This window comes from Pelodiscus sinensis, chromosome 24 (genome assembly GCF_052426305.1).
Source record: "Pelodiscus sinensis isolate ZL-2025 chromosome 24, ASM5242630v1, whole genome shotgun sequence".
NCBI lineage: Eukaryota > Metazoa > Chordata > Testudines > Trionychidae > Pelodiscus > Pelodiscus sinensis.
In genome coordinates, this window is record NC_143075.1 from 8,852,853 (window position 1) to 8,871,517 (window position 18,665).

The window sequence follows — 18,665 nt, forward strand, 5'->3', positions numbered from 1 at the left end:
GCGGCCTTAAAAACCTGTAGCTTAAAATAGCAAATTGAAACCAGCTTTTGTGCTGTATCTCCCATTATTCCCAAAGATGCCGAGTCTCCCCGTAGGAGGTTCCCAAAAAGAAACTGGAAGGGAGGCAGCATCTTCAGCAAGCAGACTTGGTGCTCCTGAGCTAGTGATGAGCTAGGCAGCAAAGTGCATGACTGATGTCTTCTCAGTTTGTTATGGAACTAGGTCAGTGACTCAACTCACTCACGAGGTACTTGGAGAACTGACTAACCCAACAGATTTGCACTTTGGAGGAAGGAGGGAGAAAGAAAGAATGAAGAGCCTTTGAGTCTGGAACTCAGCGTACAGAGGCAGATCTCAATGATCATTAGGGTAGGTCTGCCCGTTAGAGAGAGCATGGCAAATATCCCACTACCGCTCTTCCCCTCATCACCAACCAAAATCAAACCACCCCTCTGATCCCATGCCACAGCTTTCATGCAGATGATGAGAACAGCTGCAGAAGATGGTCTGAAACCCGGGCAGCTGCTGACGTACCAAACTAGGGATGTAAGCGGCTAATCAAAAGCTTATCCGATAGTCGACTAGTCACCCCCACCCTTGCTGCTTCTATCAGAGGCAGCAAGGGGGGGAGAACAGGAGCCAGTGATGGGAAGCCAGCTTAAAAGCCGGTTCCCCCCAGCACCATCTCTGCGGGGGGGCAGGGGAGTAGCAGGGAACCAAGTGCAAGCCAGGAATCAGCTTTGATTCCTAGCTCATGCCCAGTCCCAGACTCTGCAGGCTCTTAATACATTTAAAAAGCAGAGACGTAGCAGGTTTAGCTATCTGGGCTGGGAGCTAAACCCCCTGCAGCTCCTCCACTTATTGACTAATCAGTGGAAAAATCCATCGACTAGTTATATTTAACATCCCTATACCAAATAAAACTTTAACCGACAATCCAAATGCGCAAGTGCCGGGCTTTTCCTCCACATGGCATTTAATGGCAGCTCCAAAATACAGCCACACCTGCTGTGGAAGATGCACATACTCGCTCCATCGATGGAAAGTCAGAAAATGATCAAACTGTGACCGTGGGGTGGTGCTAACTGTCAGGCGAGCATCATGCAACAGTGCTCAACCTAGAGGGGTCGCAGTCATTCACACGACTACCCCTTCTGTTTCAGACTGGGTAAGAGAGCTTAAGATGCAATGATTGTCACACCAATGTTGTCACCGAGGTGGGGGGAGTCACCGGGCCCTGCACACACCCCCATCCGCAGCCAAATGTGACTTAGCCAACAGGTAGGACGGAAAGTCTATTAGTCCACAGAGATACGCTGTAGAACAGGCTTGTTGGCACAGGAACCAGAAGCAGTGAGTAGAATCCATCTTGGGCCCCTCCCTGTATCCCAAGCCAGCTGAGACTCATTCACACCTCCCAGTAGTCCACCCCAGCCCTGTCTCCCAGCCATTGTCCAGCTTCATGGGCACAAGGTGCCACCTGATTGCACCCTCTCTCAGGCACAAGTTACAGAAAGCATCAGCCATCGTGCACGCGCAGGAGGCTGCCACTCTGAAATTCCCATCACCATTTAGCTATTGGTGCGATGCCCAAGGAAAATGAGGCACACACCCGGACAGTAGAAATCAGATGCAACGTGCCAAGCGAACAAAGCAAATTCCATCCCTAGTTCGTCACAATTGCCATCACTGTTCCACACGCATCATATCAAATAAAAAGGGTTTGTCTACACTGGAAGTGAAGGCTCATAGCATGGGCAGGCACACCCAGACCCATCTTCATCTAGCTTGCACTGCTAACAGTAGTGTAGATGTGGCAGCATAGGCATCAACACGGGCCAGCAAGCCACGTATGTACCCAGGCTCCTGGCTGACTTGTACGTTGCTTGCCCAGATCTGTCCCCCGGCCACAATGCTATTGTTACCTGTGTTAAACAGATGGAAGCTAGCCTGGGAACACCTATTCACACCTTGATTACACTCACTTGCAGCATCGACATGACCTTTGTTTGTCCACACGCTCTGAGGACTGTATGAAATAGAGGGATAAAGTAGAAGAGAGTTGAGGCCTACGGGCAAGGTACGGATGAGTTTTTGGATGGACAGCAGTCCTATATAACTGGTGAATGAATATAAAACTGTCCCTGTGGCTAAAGCATAACACCAGCATAATTTATAAATCTCTCTCTCTCATAAATAAGTATCACATTTTGAAAACCTACAATGAAAATGGGGAAAAAACCCACAGGTAGATAAACACATAAAGGCAAGTTTTCAGCCAAATCTAACAGGACCTCAAAAATGGTTTCTGAGGTCCAGCTACTAAATGCTGGTATCTTCCAGATCTTAGCTCATACAAAGCAATATGCATTAGAAAAGATGTTGGCAAAAGCTGAAGCTGTCCAATGTGAGCTTTTCACAAAGTTCATAATGTATTGAAGCACACAAACCAGGTTTAAAGCAATGTTTGGATAAATTTGAGACAAAATTCTAAGGTAAAGGGGTTGGGTATAGTGCACGAGACCAGATAGGCAATGAAATGCAAAGAGTAATTGTCACCATAGCAAGACACACCTAACAAGATTGCTAGTCTGAAAGGGTCATTTAAATGCTAGTGCCAACAAACTTGGAAAAGGAACTAAGTAATTAAGCACTAATCCAAACCCTAACCCTGTAGTGTCCAACATGTTAGCCACTAGCCACATGTGGCTATTTGGTCCGAGTGTGGCTAGTTCACTACTTACTGGCTTCAGAACTGGTTGAACACCACGGACCTAACCCCAGTTCCTAGCAGTTTTTTCTTGAAACTGCAAGCTCATTTAGTGAAGTTATTACATAGCATCAAGCATGCTGTAATATCTAGGCACACCAGAAAAATTGGGGAACATTAACTTAGGATTTCTTTTCTATGCAAACTACCTTTGCATGGCAGACATAAGGGCAATATTCATAGGAAAATGGCGCCACCTAGTCAGTCATTTGAGCAGATACACTCAGGATATAGCCTAGGTGTCCTTGGGAAATTAAATCCGCAGATTTCTTACACAATAAGCTGCAAATGCAGATTTCAAGGATGCAACACCAAAGGCTCAATCCTGCCTTTTGGTGCACTGCATACATCAACACTGATCTTGTAAGTCCAGTCATTGTGTGACCTGTAGATGATTTTCCAAGATAATCAGTAGCAATGTGTGACATACAAGAGGTTAGAAATGAACCCAATCTGCTTCATAAAATCCCTGTGCAGAAACATGCAGTTTCTTAAAACGTGTCTCAGCAGATTTTCAGCCCAGGATCTACCAAAAGGGTCTGCAGTGCCATGTGGGATTAGACGGAAATATATCAGAAGACAGAAATCTACTGCTCACCGGAGCATGACGCACATCCTTATGTTTTCAGCTCGACTCTTACAGCTAGATCAACAAAAGAATCAAGTGCTTCTTTTATTTTTAAAATTAAAGAATCATCTGAGTTAAAAGAACAAACACCTGAATTTTTAAATCTTTGCCCTGGGATTTAAAATTAAAATGTTTGCCCCCTGGCTAAAAGTTTATTGCCAATTTAAAACCTAGTGTTTTTCTCCTCCCAACAATCACGTAATAAAACCACTGCAATTGAACTGCGCTATAATGGAAGCTGTGACAATTTAGTATTGTTCTGCTACCAGTACCGCTGTCATAAAGCTACCTCTGGGTAAACATTACTGCATTTAGGTGGTTCTTTACCATTGCCAGTTATGCCATCTAGTGTTACAATATAGAACTAGGCCTGTGTATTGTAGGGACTGAAGTGATGTGCGATAGCCACTATGCTGTAAGCAGACGAGGCTGGAAAAATAAAAATTCAAATGTCTCTTTTGTTCAATTTTCCTTCCTCTAAATTAAGTTTTTCTGATTCTCCTTTTGCAAATCAAAGCAGGGACTTGCAGCCTGACATCAGAACTTTCATCTGTCCCAGCAAACTATTGCAGCTGACAGCAGCACAGCCGGATCCAATCAAGTTACTGTAGGAACGAATGCCGATTATATAAATCCACCAAAACCTGGCTGCACACTTCACTGTCTACGTTCCATCTTCAAGTTCTTGCTAAGAGGCTAGTTTGCTAGATACCAAGTGCACACATAAGGTGCAAGAATTCAGACAGATGGAAGAAGCCCAAGTCTTGCTAGCATCTAAGGCAGCAGAATTTGTGCATGCACTACATGATACTTCACTTGAGTCTTGCTGGATATACAGCTTGGTTTAATAGAAGAGTTTGTTTTATAGAACCAAATACAAATTGTCATGGAAAAGCCAAAAAAATCAATTCTAAAAGCTGAAGCTTCCTATGTTATTCTCCAGGGAGGGTTAGACATGTACCCTATGGGGTCTGTGAGTCCTGACCCAAAGACACAGGTTTTTGGATTAAGCCATGATTCAGTATCACACTGCATCAGATTTTATAAAACCAACAGACAGAGGTGCAGACATGAAAAACTTACAGGTCAGTGCAAAAAAATCAGTATGTATTTTTTCATGAGGAGATTGGTAGCAAAAATAATGGAGCTAAGAAAGAGAAGACACAAAGATTAACTGTTAGCAGGTATTTACCTGCATAATTCATATTTGTACTGTACAATGCACAAGAAACCCTCCCTAATAAACAGCTTATTCACCCAAAAAGCTGCATATGACTGTCACCCTCAGCTCAATAAGACAAGACCCACTGCACCTCTAGTGATCAATACTTGGCATACATATGCTGATTACCCTTCCAAAGTGCTGTATGAACCTCAATTAAGGGGAAGAAAATGAAGGACAATATATTTAGGCTGTATCAATGGTTTTGAATACAGAACTAGTTGAAAGAGGAGATGCGTCCTAAAGCTGTCAAATCACTGACAACCAGAAAGGGCAGCATTTTCTTTCCTTTGTCATTTTAGTTTTTCAAGCTAGATCCATCCTATCTTTGGACCGTTTTTAAAAACAAAACAAAAAACCCACCACCACCCACCCACCACGCCACAAGTAGAAACTCCCTTCACTCCGAAACCCCCTTTTGGATCTTTGTCCAGAGTAGAGTAAAGAGGGTATAAAGCTCAACTTGTTCCCCCTTTTGCAGGTACACAAATGCATCTTTCCTTCACACCCTCAAAGAGTCACTTCCAACGTTATTGCAGTGCCACCGTCAAGACACCAAAACAGACTCTTCCGTTTCCTAAACATGAGAACGGAAAAGGGAGAACAGGCTGGAATTCTTAAAATCAACACGTTTGTTTTCAAGCTCTCTACTGAGCAAAGGTTAAAGAGCGTGGGATTACCCCACAGGAAGACATTTCCAAGTGCATCTTCCTGAGCTCTCACGGGGTTTTTGCATTGGGTGGGAGCAGCGTACCATCCAAGGTCAGGGAGTCTGTGACCAAGGGGAAATTTAAGCAGAAACCTTTAGAGGCAAAGTGTTTGGGTTTTTTTGTTTTTGGTTTTTTTTTTTAAGTCTCTTGTGGGCCTCCAACTTCTGCACTTAAAGTGCCAGAGTGGGGAACAGCCTTGACACATGCAGAAAGTAAATAGGAAAAGTTGCCATTTGTCTCCTCTTGTAATAATTGAAACCTTACATGTTAACTGGAACAAAAAAAAAAAAAAAAAAAACAGGACTATGTAGCACTTTAAAGACTAACAAGATGTTTTTTTAGGTGATGAGCTTTCGTGGGCCAGACCCACTTCCTCAGATCAAAATAGTGGAAGAAAATTGGCACGACCATATATACCAAAGGATACAATCAAAAAAATGAACAAATATGAAAAGGACAAATCAAATTTCAGAACAGAAGGGTGATGAGGGGGGAGGTAAATGTCTGTGAATTAATGATATTAGAGGTGATAATTGGGGAAGCTATTTTTGTAATGGGTAAGATAATTAGGGTCCTTGTTAAGACCTAGGTGTAAAGTGTCAAATTAAAGCTTGAATGACAGTTCAGAGGATAGTGATAGAAATGGAGCCGTGTTAGTCTGGTGTAGCTGAAACAAAATACAGGACTCTGTAGCACTTTAAAGACTAACAAGATGGTTTATTAGGTGATGCGCTTTTGTGGGCCAAAGCTCGTGGTCTGGTGTTAAAAGGTCTTTGAAGCAGGATGCAGGTAATCAGGAGGCAGACTGGCAGACAGAAACATGGTGTTACAGACACCATCAAAGTATCTTGGAAAGTCAACTCTTTTTTTTAACATTACCATAGAAAAGGTGAAAACACACAAATTCAGGTTTGAAAATAACTGTTTATCTTCTAGAAGTTATGTCCACTGCTTACCGTGGCTGTAACTTTATCCCAGTCTGTTACAAAGGCACGAAATCCTTCTCCAAACAATGTACCTGCTGTCCTGCAGAAAGAAAGCAGCAATGTAAGCTGAGACATTAGGGTATATGGCAGGAAAGAGGGAAGGATTTTAAGTTTTAAGGACAGAATTACAAGCATTTTACAAGATTACTCCAGTTTCCCTGATTACTTTCTTAAGAACTATTCAAAACTAAAAGAGTTCATTCAGGAATCCAAACATGCAGGGCAAGTATATGTATAACAACTAGAAGATTTACCTGGCAGTGTTCCCATACGAATCGTGTGGAGGTAAGGGGAGCTTAAGGCCCTATGCCAAAGGGTGCCTGGTGGGTGGAAGGCTTGGGGCTGGTGAAGTCCCAGATGGGGAGGGCGCCCCCCGCCAGCCCCCCTTTCACTTGTCTGGTGATTCTGTCTCTTTTCTGTAGGATTTTATGAGAAGCAATCCTATTTCAGGCACATCCCATTTTCCTTGCACAACCAAACCCTACCTTTGCTTTCAGTTATGATAAAAGGAAGCTGCGTATCTAATTTGGTGGTCCTAGTTCTTAACGTTTAGGAGGAGTTCTTGAACAAACAAACATGTAGACAGACAAACAAATATGGAGCAGATTGCCTGGTGTATCTAGGATTAAATCCAGAAGAGTTTCCAGACCAAAGCTAATATGTTTATTTTTTACTCATTTCATTAGAGTTGAATGGTAATAAAATTTCATAGTTACTTTGCCATTCTTAAAAAAAAAAAAAAAAACACACCACGAGGAGTCCAGTGGCACCTTACAGACTAACATTTATTTGGGCATAAGCTTTCGTGGGCAAAAACCTACTTCTTTAGATGCACAGGACTCCTTGTCCGTTTTGCAGACACAGACTAACACCCCTCTGATATTTGCCATTCTAGACACCATCCAGCCAAGAATCTCAACGGACTTTATAAAAATCAAAACCAACACCCTCATGAGAAGTAAATTTTACTTTTGTTTTGTAGTTGGGGAAAACAGCCTCAGAAATTAGGGTGAAACCTCTTTTCAGTAGAGCCAAAGAGCATTGCCAAAGATTTCCACAGAGCCAGGATTTCACCCCAAAATGACCAGGTTAGTCATGCAGTCTGTTAGGGTATGTCTACACTACAGCGCTAATTCGAACTAACTTAGTTCGAATTAGCTTAGTTCAAATTAACTAACGGATCCAGACTAAAAAACTAGTTCGAATTAGCGTTTTGCTAATTCGAACTAGCATGTCCACACAGAGTGGACCCTAACCAGGGTTAAGGATGGCCGGAAGCAGTGCCGGCAGGGCATCAGATGAGGACTTAAGAGCGTGGAGCTGCTGCCTCAGGCTAGCCGAGGGCTGAGCTTAAAGGGACCCGACCCCCACACCGGACAGACAGTTCTCTGGGGTGTCCCGCTTGCAAAGCAGTCCTGGCTTGGAGTGCCCTGAGTGCCCACACTGGGCACATCACAGCACTCGGCCATCAGACCGGCTGCACTTGCCGCAGGCTGCCATCTGGGGAGAGGAGGCAATTGGGGGGCTGCAGGAGAGCTTCCACCCCCAGAAGCCCGCAGAGCCAGCCCAGTCCTCCCCATCGGGGGCGCGTACCCCATTCCTCCCTCACCTCCTTCCACTTACCCTTCCCTAGCCCCCATTCCTTATGTACAAAATAAAGAAAACGTGTGGTCAAAAATAGAATCTCTCTTCATTGAACAAAACTCGGGGAGACTGGGAAAAGGAGGTGGGAGAGGGGAAGAGAGAGGCTGGGAGAGGGGAGGGCAACTACAATGATCAGAGATTTGGAAGAGGTCCCATAGGAAGAGAGGCTAAAGAGACTGGGACTTTTCAGTTTAGAAAAGAGGTGACTGAGGGGAGATATGATAGAGGTCTATAAAAGCATGAGTGGGGTGGAGAGGGTGCATCAAGAAAAGTTCTTCATTAGTTCCCATAATAGGAGGACTAGAGGACACCAAAGGAAAGGAATGGGTAGCAGGCTTCAAACTAGTAACAGAAAGTTGTTCTTCACAAAGCAAAGAGTCAACCTGTGGAACTCCTTGCTGCAAGAGGCTGTGAAGGTTAGAACTAGAACAGAGTTTAAAGAGAAGTGAGAGAAAGTGATGGAGGTTGGGTCCATGGAGTGGTATTAGCCAGGGGGTAGGAGTGGTGTCCCTGCCCAAAGTTTGTGGAAGGCTGGAGAGGGATGGCACGAGCCAAATGGCTTTGTCACTGTCTTCGGTCCATCCCCTCCAGGGTTCCTAGGGTTGGCCGCTGTCGGCAGACAGGCTACTGGGCTAGACGGACCTTTGGTCTGACCCAGTACAGCCATTGTAAGCTCAGGGCTCAGGGTCGGGGGTCTCAGTGGACCACCTTGATTTTCATGCACACCTGCTCCTGGGTGGCCAGGCTGGCAGCTCTCCTGCCCTAGACAGCTCCTTTCCTGTGCCTAGTGCGGAGGTCGTGGACGAGGTCCATGATGTCCACACTAGACCAGGCGGGTGCCCGCCTCTTGTGGTCCCGGGCAAGCTCCCGGGAGCTGCCAGCCTGGTCCCGGGAAGAGGGGGAGGGCTGGGGGGCATCGGGTGGCTGGCTCGAGCCGTGCTAGGTGCAGGGTCTGCTAGCTGGGTGCTGGCAGGCTTGCACCTGGCATGGGCACCCTAGCCTGCCCGTGCCCCTTTAAGGGGTCTGGGGCCGGGAGGGGGGCAGTAGAGTTTCCCTGGTGTTGGCCAGAGTGGCCACCAGGGAAAGCTGGGGAGGGCTAGCCTCCCACTAGTTCGAATTAAGGGGCTACACACCCCTTAATTCAAACTAGTAAGTTCGAACTAGGCTTAGTCCTCATAGAATGAGGTTTACCTAGTTCGAACTAAGCGCTCCGCTAGTTCGAATTAAGTTCGAACTAGCCGAGTGCTAGTGTAGCGCCTATCAAAGTTAATTCGAACTAACGTCCCTTAGTTCTAATTAACTTTGTAGTGTAGACATACCCTCCGAGACTCAGACTAGAATGCAAGCTTCCTGGGACCCAATACATGGCTCTAATCACTAGAGAATAGTTCCCCTTTCCACTACACTATCAATCCCAAGCACACAGAGAAAGAGCAATAGCTATTTTTAATACACCATTCTGGGTGGGGAATGAGGGAATGCCAGCAATAACTCTCGTTTCCTTTAAGCTTGTGGAAAGGCACCAAAGATTTCTATAAACCCCGTTTGAGGTGGGTAGTTGGAGGCAGCAGCAAGCTGACCAACTCCCTGCAGCTGGTTTGCACGTACTTGAGGGAATCTAACACTGTCTGGCGATGCTCAGCAGCTTTCAGGCGGATCTGCTCCCGAATGAGGTCGGCATTCTCACGCTCAGCCTTTGCGCGGGCACGGACTTCCGCTTCGATACGCAGCATCTCATTCTTATGCCGCAGCTCCATCTCCCGCTCCACAGTGGCTTTAGAAGAAACAAGAGGGTCGGAAATTACTCTAGGCATTATCCCAAAACCCAGCTTTGGGGAAAGGGATAAATATCGGCTTTGCTGCACGTCAGATGGGTGCGACCTGACGCTAGGTTTCAGTGGTGACTGGCCTCCACAAGAGGAAGCAAATCAATATAACGGCTTGAAAGCCAAGCCTAAGAATCCTCCCTCTTTTGAACAAGGAGATGGTCATCTCTGTAATATTTAGGCGGGACTGTACTAAGGATCATCATTCCATTCAGGGAACATGCTACCAAGAGAACACACTAAACTCCTTTGTGGAGAGCAGAGCAACGAAAATAACGAGGGCGAACGTGGCATCAGAGAACAATAAGAAAACTCTACTTAGACTGGTGGAGTTTGGATGCCTGAGGGGGGCATCCGTTGCACAAAGGGAAGGGTGCACACGCCCAGGGTGTGCAACTAGGAATAATGGAGTGAAAGCAAAGAATCAATGTAAGCAAAAAACTTACCCAAATGCAAAAATGACTAGACTATGGACAGGGCTGGCAGAATGCCCTTTTTTCCTAATTTCAAAATTGAATATTTTATTTTTAATACTCAATTAGCTATTTTTATTTTCATAGCTATTGGAAATTAAGGGGCAAGGAAGCTAGGGCAGAGCTGACAGCAAGGCAACCGGAGTCTCCGTACACAGTAGAGAAGCCCAAGACACACATGGGAAAGGTGCAGGGAAGGCTTTGGTCCTGGCAGTGTGGAGCAAAGACCCTGTCCAGGACTGTGAGAATGACAAACCCTGGCACGGGGGAGGCCACTGTGGGGCTGAATAGCACTGGAAGCGTCTGCCTACCTGCTGTCATGGGAGTGAGGGCACAGGCAGCGCCAGTGATGGCACAGAGGGATCCCTGACCTGCTGCAGGGCTACTGACGTCCAGCCCTGTAGGTACAAGGGGGAGGCCACACACCCAACAATGGTCACCAACTGATTTTTTTTGTGTGCTGATTTCAGCATGTTACCTGAAATCAACACTGGCCAACAGTTATCCACAGGGATGTAAGCGACTAATTGACTATCCAGTAGCAAAGCTTACTGCATAGTCGACACTCTAGTCGACTAGTTGCTTCCCCCCTTGCGGCCTCTATCACAAAGAGGCAGCGGGGGGGGGGGGGGGGGGGGGGGGGAGGGAAGAGAAGCAGGTGCTGGGGGGGGGGGGGGGGGAAGGGCGGCGTTCCAACTTTGAAATCTACTCCACATGGCATTTTAAACTTTGAATGTACAAGAGTCCCCCTTGTACATTTCAAAGAGGAAGCACCCCATGGAGCCTGGAGTGAGCAGGACTCCCTGCTGGCCCAAGGCTCCATGCGGTGTTTCAATCTTTGAAATTCACAAGAGTCCCCACTGGGACTCTTGTACATTTCAAAGACGAACCCGCTAGTCCTTATCGAATAATTGAAAAGTTGATGGAAATCCCATCCACTGTTCGATTAGTTAATTCATCAAAATTTAGCATCCCTTATTTTCAATTCAAATCGAATCCTACCATCCCTAATTCTGAAACAAATCTCCTAACGAGGCCCATCGAGATACTTAAAATAGGAGACAAAACACTAGAGGATACATTAGAGGGGAGATACAGTGCTCCAGGGAAGCAAAGGGAACCGGATGACTTTACAGATCCTTTCCACCACTGATTTCTGAGAGAAAGCCAGTGCACAAGCAGGACAGGCAAACAAGATACTTAAAATCAACACTGGATTTCAAGTATTAATGCCCAGTGAAGTCCTAGCCAAACACCATATTGATCTCAATGGTTCCTGATTACATCCTGAGGATGGGAAAGCTGGTGGTGCTACAATATTACTAGAAGATTTACCCGGTTTTGCTCAGGTCCTTAATACAATTAATTTTTTTTTTTTTAAAGTAAAATGAAATCGTACATGTTTCATTTCAATCACTGCTCTGGGGTGGGGCTGGGGAGGAGGAGTTGACTAGGCAGGCTGCCCCTAGGAGAGAGGACTACCCCAGCCCTCTCACTGCAGCAGCTTGGAGCCAGGGGAGAAGCGCCTCTCTATGGCCACTGCAGCTCCAGCAGGCATGGCTGGGGGAGGGGTGTGTTCCCCCCCGACTGGGGCAGGTCCAGATTCATCTGCCCCCCGCGCTCCCCAGCCAGAGCGAGGAATGCAGCCAACTGTTCACTTTCCCTTTGCTCCCTAACGAAGGGGAAAGCCAACAATTTTCCTGCATGAATGTGGGAGACAGGGAGGAGAAAGCTTCAGACCCTTTTGCCTTCTCCTACAGGCAACTGGGGGAATGGGAGGCTCAAGCCATTTCAGACAGGTGATGGGGTCCCCCGGCCAGCTCCTTTCACCTGCCTGGTCATTTTCACTTTGCTTCTCAGAAAACCACAGAAATCTCATTCCAGGCACATCCCATTTTCCTGGTATAATCAAACACTGCCCTTGCTTTAAGTTATGGTATAAGGAAACTGTACACCGAATCTGGTGGTCCTAGTTCTTATAGTTTAGGAAGAGTTCTTGAACAAACACACAGATTCTCTCAAATACATACTAGACTAGACCAGTGTTTCTCAATCAGTGGTACGGATATCCTTAGGGGTATGCGAGACATCTAGGGGGTATGTCAACAACTGAAATTTGGAGAAAATTGAATTGGTTTTAATTTTTATAGCACTGTATTATTTTTGTACTTTTTACACCCAAAAATTTCACCACCAGCCTGGCTACAATTAAGTTGTTTAAACAAATGTGTTGCAATGGTAGGAAAAATTGTGTATGTCTGAAAACTGTAGGTACTGGGGGTATTTATAATCAGGGCTCGCCAAGTGGCGGCGAGCCCCACTCGCCAGCCACGCGGTTCTGCGTTCTGCACATGTGCAGATCGTTCTGCGCTGGCTCTTCCGGGTTGTAATCTACTCGCCATGAGCAAGTAGATTACATTATTTGTCAAGCCCTGTTTATAATTATTATTATTTTGAAAAAGGAGTACTTTATAAAAAAGGTTGAGAATCACTGTAATACACCAACCTTTCTTGGTCTAGTCCAGTGTTCAGCCACTGGAGGCCACAGTCGAGTGTTTCATTTAAACAAATGTTCTCTATAGTCAAGTTTAGCCTTTCCCAGAAAGGAGCTGCAGACACAAGTAACTCTAAGGCAGTGGTTCCCAAACTTTTCGGCATCACGCCTCCGTTTTGATCTTTGAAAAACCCTCATCCCCTCCCCCGCCTCCAAATAGCAGCAAAACTTGAGCAAAAAAAGAACTGACTGGGGCAGCAAAACTTGATTGGAGGGTGGGGAGGAGGCTGGGTCACCTTGCACCCACCCTGGAATTTCTTCACGCCCCCCCGATTTGGAAACCCATGCTCTAAGGGCTTATCTAGAGGTTTCCATAGTTCACAGCGAGGTGGGATGCAAATCTACCCTGCACTGTCTGCGCAGACACTGCCAACAAGCCTTTACAGTGCCATAAGTGCACTTTGATCTACTCTGCTTTGAAACAGGAGTGGATCAAAATGCACTAGGGAACTGTTCATGTTTGTTAGCAGGGTACACAAGGACAGTTAGCTTGCAGTAGGCTAGTGAAGGTCGAGTAACATCTCAGCTTGTTGTGAACTACACATTCATGTAGACAAACCTGAAAACTAGCCATGATCTAGCTGCTACTTACAGACACTGCATTTTGAACCTTTGGATGACATACCAGCGAGTACGTACTTGCACTCCAAATGCAGTTCAGTGTTTGCTCCGCAGAGCCAATTAAATCCCAACCCCAAAGGGAAAACTGAAATTTAACGTTACCTCGCCTCATTGCTTCCTGCTTCTGCACAGATTCTTCCTGCTTCCTCAAGTTCTCCTCATTAAGGAGTTGCTACAAAGAAGAGATCACAACAAAAGAAGATTTAGGTTGTGAGAAAAGGCAAAACAGAAAAATGGAAAACTGTTTGTAGTTTTCACACACACTAGCTGTTTTAAGGTCACCAATCAACCTAAAACACATGCAGACCAAAACATTACAAACATTCTGGGGAAAGAAAAAAAACAAAACAATCCTTAGAATTAAATATGTTCTTCCTATGAACCCACCACCCCATCACCAAGACTCATATTCAGGATCTCATGTTCTCCCAGCTATTTCTTGCTTCTTTGCGATATTTGCTGTCAGTTTCTTTTGCGTCACACTGAAGCCTGCTAGGCTGGGAATGCAAAAACCCTGAGGCTGTGCAAAAAAATGAAGCCCTCGCATCATAGTGGTGAATAGCATCAGTCACTAGGTCATGAGGATTGAGCATCATTGCTCCAGGTGAAGTTAATATGGATCATCTAGGCTCTCAGCAGTTTTATAAGACAAAATATCTTACCTGCTGTCGCAGCTGCTCTTCGTAGCGCTGTCTTGCCAGCTTGTCCTGATATTGGGCCCTCTTCAAAAAAGAAAAGAGAAAATGCACAAACATTAAGGTTATTCTTGTATCCCTGCTCAAATCAGTAACGAGGCTTGGAGAAAACAAAGTGAAGAAGATCAGCATCTGAAAAACAACACTGCCAAGGTGTGAGACAGTCAGTCCTAGACCAGTGGCAAAAAAAGCTGAAGGTGTATGGCAGCGGGGATTTGAAGTTATGATAAATGAAAATACAGGGCTAGTGACGAATGCTTCAAAGCATCTGGAAATCTTTGCTTTTCCCATGGATAAAGCACGTTCTCAGCAAATGGCAAGGATGTTGTACCTTAACGTCAGTCTGTCAGCAATAAGAATAAAAGCTGAACTGCATTTTCCCAATTGCAGCATCACATGAACGGTTATAACCCCTCATGTACCCCATCAAAAAGTACAGCAGCCAATTAATAACCCAGAATTTGATTTTTCTTTTCAAGATGGTAACTTCCTGAGTTCTTTCTACGGGGTTAAATTCCGGAAAACTTGAGAAGCAGGGAAAATTAGAGGCAACCTGAGGTGGCACTCCAAGTAACTTTGGATTCATTTCATTGTCCAGACTACAGACATGCTATATAAGCCAACAGTTTTCAATTCTTCTCTTACCATGATGTGTACATAGAATCCTAGAACTCGAAGGGACCTTGAGAGGTCATTGAGTCCAGTCTCCTGCCCTCATAAGGACCAAGCACTATCCAGATCATCCCTGATAGGTGTCTATCCAACCTCCTCTTAAATATCTCCACTGATGGAGATTCTACAATCTTCCTAGGCATTTTATTCCAGTGCTTAACCACTCTAACTGGAAGTTTCTCCTAATGTCCAACCTAAACCTCCCTTGCTGCAAGTTAAGCCCGTTGTTTTTTGTCCTGGGGTACATGCAAGCTACAATGCACCCCAGAACTTTTACACCATGTACTGCAGCACTTAAAGATGATTCAAAGGCAGAGCCTAGTAACTGGTATAATTTACTTGATTCTCCAGGATGTCTGAGAGACTGCTACAAATGGTGAGGCAAACCAGCATCAATGGAATGCCAGAACTGGGGAATGAGGCAGATTCAATTGGGGATGCACTCCCCTTAAGGACAGCAACCCCCAGGTGGAGAACAACTGTTGTAACTGCAGAAGCCTATCATGGTGTTTTGCTAGCTGGAATGGGAAACAAGCCAGCCATCAGATCTGCTGGCTTCCCCCAGTTTCCTTACCGCTTGATGCTGTCTGGTTTCTTCATTTAGCGTTTTTCTTCTCTCCTCTGCTTGTACTCGGATCTGGTCATTCTTTAGCTGCTCAATGGCCGCTTCATATTCCTATGAAAAAGACGTCAGCTGAACACAAAAGCCTCTAGAAGGCTACAAACTATGACATTCTTCAGAATAGTCCTTCTAGTAAGTTTCTGTTCCTTGGTGGGGTGATCTTTCGAAAAGAAGGATGTAGATTAGGCAGATTGAAAGTGCAAATGAATCACGGATTTAAATATTCCGTGCTTCATTTGCATATTCATGTCCGATCATTGTTTTGAAAAAGGGTATTTCAAATGTGAAACCACAGTCTAGCTGCTGTTCTTTTGAAAACAAACAAACAAACAAAAAAAAACCCCTTTTTCGAAAGATCCAGTACTCATTTTTTCAGGAGTACAGGATCTTTTGAAAAAGGGGTTTTATCCCCCCTGAAAGAACCGCATCTAGACTCTGGTTTCAATTTCGAAATACCCTTTTTCGAAACAGCGATCGGACGTGAATACGCAAACGAAGCACAGGATACTTAAATCCACGCTTCATTTGCTCTTTCGATCAGGCTCATTTACATCCCTCTTTTGAAAGAGGGATGTAGTCTAGCCGAGCCCGGAGTTAAGATGCCTGGTCTTTTCTGATTTTGCATTTTGCAAAATGTCACATGCACATGCCATATTGAGGTGACCAGATGCCCCATTTTTAAAGGGACAGTCCCATATTTAAACCCTCCTGCAAGGGACCCTTTTTCTTAAAAATGGGCAAATTGTGGGGTAGTTTGTTTCTCTTCTCCCATCAGTACTGATGGGTCCTACTGCTGAGCAGATCCTTGCTTGTCAGGCTGGCCACCCATCAACGGTGAGTTTGGGAAGGGGTGGAGAGGTGTTGAGTGGCAAGGCTGGTGGTCAGGCAAAGCTGCGACATGCATGGCCGGCGCGACTCCTTACTGGTCCGACAGTGCAGTCCCTGCTGCGAGCAGACTCTTGGCCAGAAGGCTCATGCCCACAGGCTATTTGCTTGGGTGGCTGGTTACGCGTTGCCTCAGCTGCCCACTCATCAACCCTGTACATGCTCTCCCTCTCACTGTCCCCTTCCTGATGTATCCCTCACCCATGCCCCCATACCAATGCTCCAGTGGAGTAGGTCTGCTCCCAGTGCTGCATGGTGAACCAGCCCCAGGTTGGATCATTCAAGCTCATCAACAGCCTGGGTGTCAGGCTCCCTCCTTCCCCCGCTGACTCTTGTTGGGCTGGTGCTTGGGGAAAGCTCAGCCCCTTCAGCCAGGAAGCTGGCAAAGCTCCACACAGCATTGGCACAAAAATGTCACTCTGCCGTTAGCCAAGCTCTGGAATGGCAAGAAGGAAGCCCTTTCCAGCCTATTCGCACCAAAACCCTGCATAGCAAATGCTGCATAGCACCCCCTCTGACTCTCTCCCTGCAATGATGCTTAGCACCCTCTTCACGCTCTGTCCCACCAGAGCCATCTCTCTGGCCCGGTTCGCTGAAGCCTCTGCAGTCAAGTTCCCTGGTGCACAATGCATCCTAGGGTTTATCCCCCTCCTGCCCCGCTGTAGGCAGGGGACAGGAGGCAGCTGGGTTATGTCAGTGGCCAGCAGCAGCATGGATGTATTAACCGCCTTTCTACACTGTACAAGCAGGAAGGGGAAAGACGCTTCTAGCCACAGGGAAGCAGTGAGGGAGGGTGGAGGAGGGAAAAGATGACCTCTGCAAAATACAAGCTAGGTCATCCCTACTCTCTGCCCCCCCAGGCTGGAAGCAGATCCCATCCCCTCCCTTCCACACATTTAAGTATCTGTCACATTTTGGCATGAACTCTGACAGAAATTTGAATGGGGGGAGGGCCCTGTGCGCCCCCCGTGTTACCCATGAACAGGGTTCGACAAATAATACAATCTACTCGCCACGGACGAGTAGATTGTAACCTGGAAGAGCCGGGTTCGGGCGATCTGCGCATGTGCAGATCGCCGGACAGTGCAGCTGGTGAGCAGGGCTCGCCGCTGTTCGGCGAGCCCTGCCCATGACGACCCCAGAGCCAGGTACCAGGAGAAGTGAGTCCCTCTCAGGGGTCCAGCCAGGCATGGTGGGTGGGGAGCACTGGGCGGGGGGCGGTTGGGGCAAGTCAGTCAGCCCTATCCCCATGTGAGAGGTGTAAAAGTGTGTGAGCCCACATCACCGCTGCCTGTGCAAACCTTTAAAAATAAGAAGGTAAACAAAGAGACCCAAGCGACACAGGATTTCTTTTTAATAGGGGCTCAGTCAACTTGATGTTAATTTGTGTTTGTACTGCATAGTTCTGAATGCTTGATTGCCACTGACTTGAATATGAGTAATTTTACCAGGTGTCCTGTATTCAGCATAGAGGAATATGGTTACCCTAACCATACTTGAGGCTCAGATACCACAAATGAGGCACTGAGAAAATATATGTATCTATTGCCATTGTGGCTAAATGAAACTCTGGGGACTACCACACCAGCCACAAAATACCACAAGTTCTTAACATGGACACAAACCCTGTAAAAGAGCAGAAGTTAGTCCAGCTGCAACGCTGCATTTCCAGACTCTTTTTTAAAAATAAATGATAAGTAATGAAAATGCTGGGAAAAGCAGTGTGCTAAAAGTGAATTTCTCCGTACAAGTAGTAGTGAAACGATCCTAAGCAGATTGCTAGACAATTGATGGCCAAACTCATCCAAGGATATGAGGAGAGATGTAGCAGGCATGAATCTGATCCCAAGGCTTAACGTACCTTAACTTTGGACTGCTGCTCCAGTTGCAATGTCTGTTCCTGCAGCTGAGCAAGATTAAGAGCCTCTTTTGCATGGCCTGAAATAATAATGTTGTTTAAGAACTTGTTCCTGTAGAACTTGATCCTATTTTTCTAAGCAAACAGCGCTCGTGAAAGATGTCATTTTTGGCTCTAGAAACTCAGCTCTTTACCCACAAAACTTACAGTCCAGGCACTAGTCACATGATGCCAAGTCAAAAGGGCAGTGAGTAATTGTTTGATGTAATCATGTGTAATAGCTGCCTGAAAGCAGCTAACAGATGCAACTATTTTTGAAGCACAGGCAGGGAATCTAAAGCCCAGGGATCAAATCCGGCCCTGAGGCTCCCCTCCACCATTGAGGAGCCTGCACTGGCACTCAGCCCCATGGCCCTCCTGCAACTCCCCATGTGGGGCTAGAGAGCCAGCTTCCCACTGTGGGGGAGTCCCATGCCTTGCAGGCTGGAGTTGTACTGCC

The 18,665-nt window shown here is 46.1% G+C and overlaps 1 protein-coding gene across 1 annotated transcript in view; it reads right to left on the reverse strand.

Moving 5' to 3' along the window:
- LOC102462273 (ATPase family AAA domain containing 3A) overlaps window positions 1–18,665 on the reverse strand; it is a 75,723-nt gene that overhangs the window by 55,277 nt on the left and 1,781 nt on the right. Inside the window, exons 2-7 of the mRNA XM_075906421.2 lie at window positions 18,170–18,246; window positions 15,376–15,477; window positions 14,097–14,156; window positions 13,537–13,606; window positions 9,569–9,734; window positions 6,287–6,356 (exon numbers count right to left, since the gene is read on the reverse strand). Coding sequence (XP_075762536.1) covers window positions 6,287–6,356; window positions 9,569–9,734; window positions 13,537–13,606; window positions 14,097–14,156; window positions 15,376–15,477; window positions 18,170–18,246 — 545 coding nt within the window. The remainder of the gene's footprint in view (window positions 1–6,286; window positions 6,357–9,568; window positions 9,735–13,536; window positions 13,607–14,096; window positions 14,157–15,375; window positions 15,478–18,169; window positions 18,247–18,665) is intronic.